At 42.8% G+C, this 13,136-nt stretch overlaps 1 protein-coding gene across 1 annotated transcript in view; it reads left to right on the forward strand.

Annotated features, from left to right (window-relative positions):
- IL17REL (interleukin 17 receptor E like) overlaps positions 1–13,136 on the forward strand; it is a 47,814-nt gene that overhangs the window by 31,312 nt on the left and 3,366 nt on the right. Inside the window, exons 9-11 of the mRNA XM_077805699.1 lie at positions 1,380–1,543; positions 3,748–3,792; positions 5,474–5,531. Of these exons, the coding sequence (XP_077661825.1) occupies positions 1,380–1,543; positions 3,748–3,792; positions 5,474–5,531 (267 nt within the window). The remainder of the gene's footprint in view (positions 1–1,379; positions 1,544–3,747; positions 3,793–5,473; positions 5,532–13,136) is intronic.

Raw genomic sequence — 13,136 nt, forward strand, 5'->3', positions numbered from 1 at the left:
AGCGGTTTAAAGCATGTAGAGCTTGAATCTGGTGCATTAATAAATAGGAAGCCGATAATAAATGTAAAATTATTTGCAGACTGTGAGCCTGATTGCAAACCTCTTCCTTGGGTGAGCAGTTACTCACACAGGTGCTTCCACTGAAGTCACAATCTGGCTTGCGGGAGTGGTAACAACTGAAAATGAAATAGGTTTTTATTATTTTGTGTGGTGAAGGGTTTCTGTCCTGCAGGAAATTCTCATATTTCAACATACACTTTTATCTCAAACCAGGACAAAAAGTCAGAATACCAAAACTCTTGGCAGAACAAACAGTTCTGAAAGGTTTTGATTAGGAAATATCAAAATTTTTTTGTTCTGAGTCAATTCAGCATTAAACTGTGTACTCCTCAGGCCCTGCTGGGGGAAGGGATAGCTCAGTGGTTTGAGCATTGGCCTGCTAAACCCAGGGTTGTGAGTGCAATCCTTGAGGGGGCCATTTAGGGATCTGGGGCAAAAATTGAGGATTGGCCCTGCTTTGAGCACGGGATTGGACTAGATGACCTCCTGAGGTCCCTTCCAACCCTGATATTCTATGATTCATGGGAAGTTGTAGTTCAGGTACCTCATGCCCCCTATTGTCCACTATAGGCTGGGCTTCTCAGCTAGATCACATCTCCCATGATGCTAGTCATGCTTGTGTTCACTTTTTTGTGAACATTCAAAGGACCTAGTTTTACTGATGTACCTACTTGCAGAAATATATTTTCCTCTTATTAGGTATTAGACAAATCCAAATTTCCAAGTTGCTTACATGAATATTTGCAGAATTACAATTTTAAATTTGCATGCTGGAAATTCTTCCACATTCATCCAATCAGGGAACAAAACCAATCGCAAATAATTAAGACAGCTCCAGTTTTCAACAGTGAGTGTTCAGTACACTGTTTGCAAACCAGAAAGCACGCATACCTTCCCCCTCCCCAGAAAATAAGTTGAATAAATCTGTGAAATTGCAGTCTGCTTGTGATGCTCAGGGAAGAGAAAAAGAAGCTAATTATGCAGATCAGTTTACTTGTGTGAATTATTCACTTATCTCTAATCATTATTCAGAGCCCTAGAACTCCACCTCTGAGTTTATTTGCTCTCTATAGAGTGAGTCTAATTTACCACTACCATGCCCTCTTGCATAGTCATTTACAGTTAAAGTGCGTGAAAAAGTCTTCCGTTCTGATTGAGCCAAGGTTGCATGGGTGGAAATGATTACCCAAGGGGCCAGGGAAAGGAGAAGCTGGTCCTTAGGTTTTATTTTAAGTGCTGATGCATGAATTTTTTTTGTTTCAATACCATTTAGATTCATTTAATTGATCTCAAAAAATGCTTCTACTGTTTGTGCATAGATACAAAGGCACTGTGGGATAACATTGTATATAATTCAGCCACACAAACACTGGCCTGGAAACCAGCCTGTCCCGTGCACGTCACTGTTAACCTATGCAGGTTAACACAGTCGAATGACCAATGTGTAGATCTACAAAACGCATCAACTACAGCTCCAGAGAAAGTAAGCATTATTTAGTGTCATTAGGACTGTAAGACTAAGGGTGATATCCTAAATCCAATGCATAACATAAGTAGCTAGGATATGGAATAAGGGCAGTTGCAAATACTTGTTTCTGTTCTATCCTATCTACACAGGTTCTTATACAGCAGTCAGATTGTTATTGTATAATAACAGCATGAGTTATTCAGAGAACTGAATACATGCTGTTGATAAAATGGTTCATGGTAGAAATTCTTGTGAACCTAGAAATTTTTGCTGAAAACAATTTTTTTTTTGTTTCCTAAAATAACTGTGGCTTGATTTTCATGTACAGCAAAGCCCCTTTACACCACACTGAAAGTAAAAAAAAAAAAGGAGTACTTGTGGCACCTTAGAGACTAACCAATTTCGTGAGCTCACGAAAGCTTATGCTCAAATAAATTGGTTAGTCTCTAAGGTGCCACAAGTCCTCCTTTTCTTTTTGCTAATACAGACTAACACGGCTGTTACTCTGAAACCTTCACACTGAAAGTGTAATGGCACCTTAGCATTTGTACCCACTTTAAGGTACAGTTGCACTCCCAGACTGGTGTAAAGAGCCTTAGTGTAAATAAGAATCAGTCTCCTTGAAATTGTGGGTGGCTTGATCCTTTCTGAAAAGTTATTTTCAGAACTAAGAGAATTTATAACTCAGCAGTGTTGCCAACTCTTGTGATTTAATCATGAGTCTTGTGATACTGAGTGCTTTTCCTAAAGCCCCAGATTCTGGATTCATATGGTTAGACAAGAATCTCAGCTTTCATTTTTTTTAAAAAAAGTAAGGTTCTATCTCTGATGGTTGTGGAGAAAAGATTGAAAATGTGACACCTAAAGACTGTAACACCAGAAGGCAAATAAAAAGAACCACAAATTCTTAAAATTTAAGTCTCATAATTGTTAAGCCAATCGTATGATATCCTGGCTGGGTGGTTAGTGATTATTCAGCCTTTACAATTGTCCTGATGTCTAGCTTTTAATAAAGCCCTGATCCACAAACACATGCATGCTTAATGTCACACATGTCAGTGGTCCCAGTGGGACTTCTTGTGTGCTTACAGTACAAGTCTTTGCAGAATAAAGGCCTAAGTTTGCTATGCTTGGCAATTGTCATGTAAAATTACCCAGCATTCAAACGGACAATGGATTTGCCACCAGAAGATAAATATTAAAATAAAAATGCCCTAGTGAATTTTGTATTTTCACTTAACGCTTTCCCCATTGTTGCTATTGGGCTAATTTTAGTGTTCAAACGCAGGGTGCATTCCCCCTCCCCCTTTTTTTTTTCCTTCTCTTTCTCTTTCTCTTTTCTTTATAAAGGGATTTGAGCTGAGTTGTGGACATGGTCTGGGTACAGAAGTGCAGCCAATGACATTCTTCACATTGTCCTCAAACTGTCTACGGCATAGAAATCAAACTTAGGTCATGACACTGCAAGCTGTTACCTGGGCACAAAGCCCTTACTACACGAGCACTTCCACTCGTTTCAATAGGATTACGTACATGAGTAAGGATCACTCACTTGAATGAGTCTTTGAAGGATGTGGCCCCTTTTTAAAAAAAACTGAGGCCTTGATTCTGAAAAACAACCTTTTCTGGAAGGGTACTTAAGCACATGCTGAACTTTAAGCATGTGTGAAGTCCTAACTGAAGTCAGCGGGACTTCAGCACATGCTTGAAACAACAAGAGCTGTGTAATCGGTTTGTTATTGAATTAAAGAAAGCAAGTCATGACCAAATCAATTAGGTTTAGATTCAATGGGTCATATTCTCGTGTTTGCACAAATCTCCCATTGACATCATAGGAATTCCTATTTAATTAAGAGGGTAGAGTATGAACCATTGTATAAAACATACTATAAAAAAATTAACTACATTTCACTTCAAAATTAATTAGTTGTTTGTAATGTGATTTGAAAATGAGACATGCTATACTCATGCTAGGTATTACCAGATTAAATCCTGGTACCTTTGTATTCAGTGAAAACTCCCACTGAAGGTAGTGATTGGTCCATTATAATTAAATTGCTTTATGTGATTAACTGATTGACACATTTTTAAAAAAGAGAACACCTTCAGTTCCTTTTCTAATACATCAATTGTACAAGTGTTTGCAACTCAGTGGTTTGTTCTTTCTGTTGATACTGGTTTGTAAAGCTGACTAATCTGTGCACTCTCTTTTCAAGCAGGTAAAATATTCCCGTGTAGACACTCATCCAAGACTTTGCATGAAGGTAAATTGCTTTTTTTGTAGATTAACCATTTACACCATCCCTCCTCATTTTGCAGGTATCAGCTACAAAAGATGCATCATTAATCTTTTGGAAGAATACTCCTTACCATATAACCCATGAAAAGAAAATAGGAATAAGAAATATTAGAATATTAGAAATATTTAGAAATATTTAATATGAAATATTAGAATAGGAGGATGTTGTGTTAAGGAAGTCAATAAAATGTCAGATATGAAAAATGGCTCATGTGGGACCATATTCTGGCATCAATATTTTTATTTTAATGGGCTTTAAAGCTGATGGCATAACATGGCTAATAGAAATGTGCTTTTACAATACGGCAAATTTGAGAATGAGAAGATGTAGATAAAAAGCAATGTATATTGCCATTCATTTGTTCTGTTTTCCCTGCTGTTACAAAGAAGGACTTTAGTACCTATTCCTGCCACCAGAACTGAAATTAAAATTCAGGGCCTGATTCTCCATTGCAGTGTGTAGTTATGGACACCTGGACAAAGTGGGTGTGCAGCTCTGTGCTTCTGTTTGGGTAGTATTTTATACAGACTTTACACAGATGTAAATCGCTAGGCAAGGTAGAAAGCTATGGAAAATCAAGCACACAGAATTCAAGACTCCTCTCATTCATGCTGGTGCAAACTGGAAGTAACCCTATGGGAATCAGTGGAAATACACCAATATCAAAGTAATGGAAGGGAGGTCAGAATCAGGTCCTCAAAGCCAATATTCCAAGTGTTCAACTGCAGATGAGAGAAATAGCGCTTGAGACACTGAAAAATACCAAAACTCCAGACTCAGTGTCTCTCCAACCCTCATAAGAATTTCATAGGTAAAGCTGAACCAAATTACATTAAATCATATGAATATTTGCCTAGTGTTCACCTGAGTCCACACCCAAGTGTGGCTTTGTTGGATTCTACATCCACACTGGAAAAGTTTCCAGTCCTAATAGTGGACCTGGTCTGACTTTTGAGTTTGCAGTGAAATACAAAATGAGATGCGATTTGACATGTTTCCAGTATCATCATGAACATTTACCATATGCAGCTTTAATGATTGATAGTATCAAGGCCATAAAATAGAATAATAAAACTAACAGCCAATAAAAGAAATATGACTCAAGATAAAAACAAAACAATATTCATTAAGGGGAAGAAATCAGGACAGTTACTGTTCCCTAAGAGATAGGAATGGTTACGGCACAGCTTTAAGCTGACAATACAAAAAAGCAGAATAGAACGTTTTATGCCCTCATGCTGCAAGCACTCAAGCATGTGTTTAACTTTATGTACTTGAGTAATGGTGAATTCTTTGAATACTTGTGCTATGCATCCCTGGACCAAATCATACTGCTGCTGTTCAGGCAAAATAGCCAATGAAGTCAGTATAGGGCTCCCTATTGTTGTTGTTTTTAAAATGCTTTTAAGCAACGGATTTTTTAAGTCAGTGGGACTGCATAGGAACGTAAAGTTAAACACTTGCATAAATGTTTGCAGAATTTGGCCCTTAGTGAGTATCAGAGCTTGGAGCATAACGTGGGAGGTAAGCTGTGAATAATTCTTTTGCTGCTTTCTGGAATTCAGTGGCTGGCTTTAGCTGGATCTATAGCCACAAGTTCAAACTTCAAAATTCTGTTCTTCTAACAGCTTTCTTTATTTTTCAGTTTACAACCAAGCAAGGCTCTTGGGTTCGATGCCCATTTGCTCATGGGAATTTCCCAGGTAAATAACTTTATTTTATTAAATTAAAATGACACATTAATAATTATATTAAATTAAATTAACCACTAGACTACAACCACTCTCATCGAGTAAAGCTTGTGGTCTTGTTATATCCTCCAAATTGCATCAATAATATTTAACAGTGCAGGTTTTCCATTTGTAAGCTCCCACAGTTAATCAAGTATTTGTAAAGATAAATAGTAACCTGTTCAAAATCAAGATAGCTATTGATATAACAGTTGACGGTATTCAAGCTGATAATGGTTTTATTTTAGCGCAGCATGGTATCTACTGTTATAGTATCTCATACGTCATTCATTGTGTGAGTGATTACATTTAAAAATAACAGCCTTTCTCCCCATTTTCAAAGCTTGGAAAATGAGAATTGCTGCCCGGGCGGAACAGATACAAGTCTCCTTCATGTCACAAACCAAGGCAAAATTTTCAGTGCTGGTGTGTAACAAGGCACAGCTGTCTTCATGTGACTCTGTTGGGATACGCCACTCAGTCTCAGCGGTTGGTATGCGTTATTTATCAGAAGTTGCTATCAATAAGGCAGCTTCAACATGTTTAATTTGAATTTATTGCCATCCATAACTCTGATGCCTGGACAAAACTAGCAAAAGCCAGGCACACGCACTTTGGAACAATATCCATAGTTAAAGCATTTAGTCCTAGTTCTGATCTCACCCTGATGTAAGACAGGAGAAACCACTGAAATTAAGTGAGTCACACCAGTGGAAGTGACTTTTGAGTGCTTGACTTTGTAACTTGAATGTTCCTTTAATGTTTTGTTGTTGTACTGTTCTAAATATGTGCACTTCATAGGCCCAATTCATTACCACTGGTGCAGGGATGTTCCAGAGCTGTACCTCCCTGTGCCAGCTTGATTTGCTGTGCTGCAGGCAGTTTACACAAGACAGGGCCATACAGTGGATCCCACGTCTGACCTCCTTTGAGGTTTCTGATAGGGAGGGCAGCTTTATGCTCTGCTGGGCTTTTCATAGGACACTTGTGGATGCAGTACCACTGTACAGCCTATCCTTGAACTCCATGGACACAGCTGGCTATTTTTGACCCTTATTTTCTTGAAGAATTAGCAAGCACTGTGGGCCTCATTCTCACTTACACTAAGACATCTTTACACCAGTGTAAAGGAACGTTAAAATGGACATATATTATCCCCCCCCACACCCTAGTTAAGGCCCCTTTCTTTGCCAGTTTGGTGTAAAGATGCCTTAGTGTCACTGAGAACCATGCACTGCATGTTATACAAGTACAATGAGAGAATTGCGGGAATATCCTCAAGCCAACAGTATTTTTATAGAGCTGGTTGTAACTCAGAATTTCTGTTCTGTGGGAAATCCCGACATTTTGAAAAATGCTTTTGTTCTGATTTGGAATGGAAATGAGACGTTTTGAAATTTCTTGCAGGTAGGAAATTCTGAACAGTTTCATTTAGAAACAACATTCAGTTTTTGATGAATTGGCATTTTCCAATGGAAAAACCATTTTTGTTGGAAAATTCCTGACTACCTATACTTGTTAACATGTTACACTCAGTTATTGTGGCTGCAAGCCATTGTTTATGGTTATGGAAATAATAGCTTGTGGTTAATTCATCAGCAGACTAGGGGAATATGCTTGCAGTCTTCTGACAGGCACTCCATGTAGTTTACTCATATTCCTATTAGGCTAGAGCACTCAATGCGTGTTTCTAAACCTGCTCTGTGTGGAATGCCTAGTTTCACATTCGTATTTGGCTATATTCAAATAGGAAAATATTCTCTTTATCAGTGAATTTTCTGTTATCTAAAGTCCATTATTTTATTATTATTACTAAGGCACCTATCTTGGTAGCTAAGCATTGATCCTGGATGCACTTGGCCATATATGTATTCATTTCTGCATTGCTATGGGGAAACTGTTAGCGATCCCTATATTTAAATTTCCACTGTAAAGGATTCTTGCAACCTTTTTTTGAGATGCTCTCATGGCCTTCCTTTCTAGCAGGCCTTTGTTGTTCTGCAGGGAGAATGCCCTTGGCTAGCAAAGTGCCTCTTCCTGTCCCATGGCATTCTGATCAGCTTTTGCTGAGATTAAAAATTGCTGTTTCTCCTCTCCTCTCCCTTACATTCCTCAGGAAGTTTTGGCAGCATATCAAAATAATAATTATACACAAACATTCTATGGCTGGCCTCATGTTGCTACCAGCACAGCATCAGCAGCAGACACTGTCCTGGGAGCTCATAGAGCAGATGTTTTGGGTGGGGGAGAGGAGAGAGCTGGTCTGGTCTGGTCTGGGGGCACCACATGGGGCAGGAATCAGGCTGGACTTCTCTGGGACCCAGAGGCGTATCTTTGCCCCTCGGGCAACCCACATTGGGCTTGAGCACCCCCAACTCCTCAGGAGGATGGAGGAGAGAGAAGAAGAGAGTGAGGCTGGGTTCCCTGAACCCAGCACCTGGGCCCAGGAGAAGAAAGGAGAGCAGCAGAATACGGACCCTGGACTTCAGAAAAGCAGACTTTGACTCCCTCAGGGAACTGATGGGCAGGATCCCCTGGGAGAATAACATGAGGGGGAAAGGAGTCCAGGAGAGCTGGCTATATTTTAAAGAATCCTTATTGAGGTTACAGGGACAAACCATCCCGATGCGTGGAAAGACTAGTAAATATGGCAGGCGACCAGCTTGGCTTAACAGTGAAATCCTTGCTGATCTTTCAGCAGACGGTGCAGTAGGACTGCTAACTGTCATCAAACCACCACTTCCGCTGCCACTCTGCTTTCCTGCTCTTGTCTCGATAGCGAATTTCTCCATGTTTTGTCTCATGGGCTCCCACTTCCACTGCAACTCTGCTCTCCTGAATCCATCTCGCAGGTCATCAGCCACTGCTTCCACTTCCACTCTGCTCTCTGGTGGTCTCGCAGGGCCGCTTCCGCTGCAACTATGGTCGCTGCTCTTGTCTCGCCATAAAACGGCAAGCGTGCAGCCCGCTCAGCTGTTGTCTCCTGGCAGCAGACGGTGCAGTAGGTCTGCAATCCATCGTCATTGAACGACCGCTTCCGCTGCCACTCTGCTCTCCTGCAGACGCCATACCACGGCAAGCATGGAGCCCGCTCAGATCACCTCGACAGTTATGAGCATTGTAAACACCTCAGGCATTATCATGCAGTATATGCAGAACCAGAGCCTGCAAAAACAGACGAGGAGGTGATGGCAGCGCGGTGACGAGAGTGATGAGGACAAGGACACAGACTTCTTGGGCCCAGGCAATTTGGCCATCCTGGTGGCAATGGGGCAGGCTCATGCTGTGGAATGCAGATTGTGAGCCCTGTGAAACAAGCACAGACTGGTGGGACCGCATAGTGTTGCAAGTCTGGGATGATTCCCAGTGGCTGCAAAACTTTCGCATGCGTAAGGGTACTTTCATGGAACTTTGACTTGCTTTCCCCTGCCCTGAAGCTCAAGAATACCAAGATGAGAGCAGCCCTCATAGCTCACAAGCGAGTGGCAATAGCCTCTGGAAGCTTGCAACAGCTACCGGTCAGTCGGGAATCAATTTGGAGTGGGCAAATTTACTGTGGGGGCTGCTGTGATCCAAGTTGCCCACGCAATCACTGAGCTGCTGCTACCAAGGGTAGTGACTCTGGGAAATGTGTGGGTTATAGTGGATGGCTTTGCTGCAATGGGATTCCCTAACTGTGGTGGGGCGATAGACGGAACACACATCCCTGTCTTGGGACTGGAACACCAAGGCAGCCAGTACATAAACCAAAAGGGGTACTTTTCAATGGTGCTGCAAGCACTGGTGAATCACAAGGGACCTTTCACCAACATCAATGTGAGATGACCAGGAAAGGTACATGATGCTTGCATCTTCAGGAACTCTGGTCTGTTTCAAAAGCTGCAGGAAGGGATTTACTTTCCAGACCAGAAAATAACCGTTGGGGATGTTGAAATGCCTATAGTTATCCTTGGGGACCCAGCCTACCTCTTAATGCCATGGCTCATGAAGCCATACACAGGCAGCCTGGACAGTAGTCAGGAGCTGTTCAACTACAGGCTGAGCAAGTGCAGAATGGTGGTAGAATGTGCATTTGGAAGTTTAAAGGCGCGCTGGCGCAGTTTACTGACTCGCTTAGACCTCAGCGAAACCAATATTCCCACTGTTATTACTGCTTGCCGTGTGCTCCACAATATCTGAGAGTAAGGGGGGAGACATTTATGGTGGGGTGGAAGTTGAGGTAAATCACCTGGCTGCTGATTACACGCAGCCAGACACCAGGGCAGTTAGAGCACAGCAGGGCACGCTGCGCATCAGAGAAGCTTTGAAAACCAGTTTCATGGCTGACCAGGCTACAGTGTGACAGTTCTGTTTGTTTCTCCTTGAGGAAAACCCACCCCCTGGGTTCCATCTACTTCTCTGTAAGCCAACCACCCTTCCCTCCCTACTTCAATCACTGCTTCCAGAGACAATAAAGTCATTGCATGAATTTGAAACATTCTTAATTTGTCACACAAATAGGGGGATAACTGCCGAGGTAGCCCGGGAGGGGTGAGGGAAGCACCAGGTGGGGTAGGGGAGGAGGGAAGGACAAGGCCACACAGCACTTCAAAACTTATTGAATGCCAGCCTTCTGTTGCTTGGGCAGTCCTATGGGGTGGAGTGGTTGGGTGCCCAGAGGCCCCGCCATGTTCTTGGGTATCTGGGTGAGGAGGCAATGGTACTTGGGGAGGAGGGCGGTTGATTACACAGGGGCTGCAGTGGCGGTCTGTGCCATTCCTGCACCTCAACCATATGCCAGAGCAAATCAGTTTGATCCTCCAGTAGCCTCAGCATTGCATCCTGCCTCCTCTCATCATGCTGCTGCCACCTCTCCTGTTGCTCCAGCCATCTATCCTCTCGTGCATCCCTCCTGCCCTCATTCATTTTGTGCTTTCCTGGCCTCTGCCATTGTCTGCCTCCACTCATTCTGCTGGGCTCTTTCAGTTTGGGTGGACTGCATGAGCTCAGAACACTTCATCGCGAGTGCGTTTTTTTTCACCTTCTTATCTGTGCTAGCCTCTGGGACAGAGATGCTAGTCCCAGCGTTGAAACATTTGCAGCTGTGGGAGGAAAAAAGGGAGATTAAAATTGAAAAAGACACACTGGCCATTTAAAAGGAAGGGCTGATGTTTTCGGGTTAATGTGCAGCACAAACACAACTACCACCCCCCCCCCAATTCTCTGAGATGATCGCTTCACCCCTCCCCCGACCCCGTGGCTAACAGCAGGGATGATTTCTTTTCAGCCACAGGCAAACAGCCAAACAGGAACGGCCACCTCTGAGTGTTCCCTGAATAAAACTCCCCTATTTCAACTAGGTGACTATGAATGATATCACTCTCCTGAAGATAACACAGAGAGATAAAGAACGGATGTTGCTTGAATGCCAGCAAACACCGGGACCACATGCTGCCATGCTTTCTTATGCAATGATTCCAGACTACATGCTACTGGCCTGATGTGGTAAAGTGTCCTACCGTGGAGGACGCAATAAGGCTGTCCTCCCCAGAAACCTTTTGCAAAGGCTTTGGGAGTACCTCCAGGACAGCTTCATTGAGATGTCCCTGGAAGATTTCTGCCCCAACCCCAGACACATTAACAGACTTTTCCAGTAGCTGTGCTGGCCACGAATACATCCCAAGTCTTCAGGGCAAAGTAATCATTAAACACGCTTGCTTTTAAACCGTGTATTATATTTATAAAGGTACACTCACCAGAGCTGCCTTCTCTGCCTTCAAGATCTGGGAGCCTGGGTTGGGAGGGGTATTGGATCTCGGGTGATAAACAGCTCCTGGCTGTCAGGGAGAATGGCTTCTCAGCGCACACCAGGCAAGTGATCTTCAACCTCCCCCTCATCTTCCTCATCCCCAAAATCCTCGTCCCTGTTGCGTGAGACTCCCCACCCTTGCAGGAGTTCATGTAGAGGGGTGGGGCACCTACAGTGGTAGGGGCACCCCCTAGAATTGCATGTAGCTCATCCTAGAAGCAGCATGTCTGGGGCTCTGACCCCAAGCAGGCTTTTGCCTCTTGGGTTTTTTGGTAGGCTTGCCTAAGTTCCTTAAGTTTCACGTGGCACTGCTGTGGGTCCCTGTGATAGCCTCTTCCTTCATGCCCTTGGAGATTTTTTTTTTTTCAAATATTTTGGCATTTCATCTCTTGGAACAGAGTTCTGATAGCACGCAATCGTCTCCCCATACAGTGATCAGATCCAGTACTTCCCATTCGGTTCATGCTGGAGCTCTTTTGCAATTCTGGGACTCCATGGTCACCTTTGCTGATATCTGCATGGTCATCAGTGCTGATCAGCTTTCCACACTGGCCAAACAGGAAATGAAATTCAAAAGTTCGCAGGGGTTTTCCTGTCTACCTGGCCAGTGCATCCAAGTTCAGAGTGCTGTCCAGAGCGGTCACAATGGACCATTGTTGGATAGCTCCTGGAGGCCAATACAGTTTAATTGCGTCCACACTAACCCAAATTCAACCTGGCGATGTCTATTTCAGCGCTAATCCCCTCTTAGGATATTAGTCGATTTTAGGAGCCCATTAAGTTGACAAAAATGGCTTTGTTGTGTGGATGGGTGCAGGGTTAAATCGATCTAATGCTGCTAAATTTGACCTAAACTCATAGTGTAGACCAGGGCTAAGTAGGATTGGATCCGAGCCAGATATTATTGTGAAACTGGACATATCAAACAGAGTGCCAGTCTGTTCAGAAATGTCCATTGTTTCCATTGTCCTGTGGTACAGATTGACCTGGTCTCTTTAGTGACGATACAATGGGAACTCGCGTAGATTACACATGGTTCCCTGCCCCAAGACCATGAGCAATTTCCACCAGGGTCTCATGATGACTTAACACTGAGCTATTGTTCTCATAAACAATTGTTCATAGCCTCAATATTAATGTATTCACAATAGTTTTGGGTTAAGGCCATATTTACCTAATTTATCCCTGTCGTCTTCAGGAGCTTTGCTGAGGAAGGAAAAGCAGTACAGGGCCCATAGTTCCAGAGAAATAGTCATTTTCCTTTTTGCGCACAAGCCACAAATAACTATTTTAAGCAGCAGAACAATTTTTTTAGGGTAACTTTACCATCAGGTGCAAGTTTTTTCATGAAGTTGATATATTTCCACTCCATACAGCTAAATTCAGTGCCTTGCACAATGACAGGTTTCAGAGTAGTAGCCGTGTTAGTCTGTATTTGCAAAAAGAAAAGGAGTACTTGTGCACCTTAGAGACTAACCAATTTATTTGAGCATAAGCTCAAATAAGCTTTTGTGATGAAGTGAGCTGTAGCTCACGAAAGCTTATGGGAGCTTTAATAAATAAATTTTCAAATAAATTGGTTAGTCTCTAAGGTGCCACAAGTCTTCCTTTTTTTTTTGTGAATACAGACTAACACGGTTGCTACTCTGAAATTTACTATCAGGGTAATCCTTTCTCAGAGCACAGCCTGAGTAGCTGGCTGTGGGATGGGGAGATCTGCAGCACACAGGGCTCTCCCCTCTGGCCCAGCTAGGCCATGGAGTACAAGTAGAAGCCTTCGATGGCTTCTG

This window comes from Eretmochelys imbricata, chromosome 1, assembly GCF_965152235.1.
Source record: "Eretmochelys imbricata isolate rEreImb1 chromosome 1, rEreImb1.hap1, whole genome shotgun sequence".
NCBI classification, from domain to species: Eukaryota; Metazoa; Chordata; order Testudines; family Cheloniidae; genus Eretmochelys; species Eretmochelys imbricata.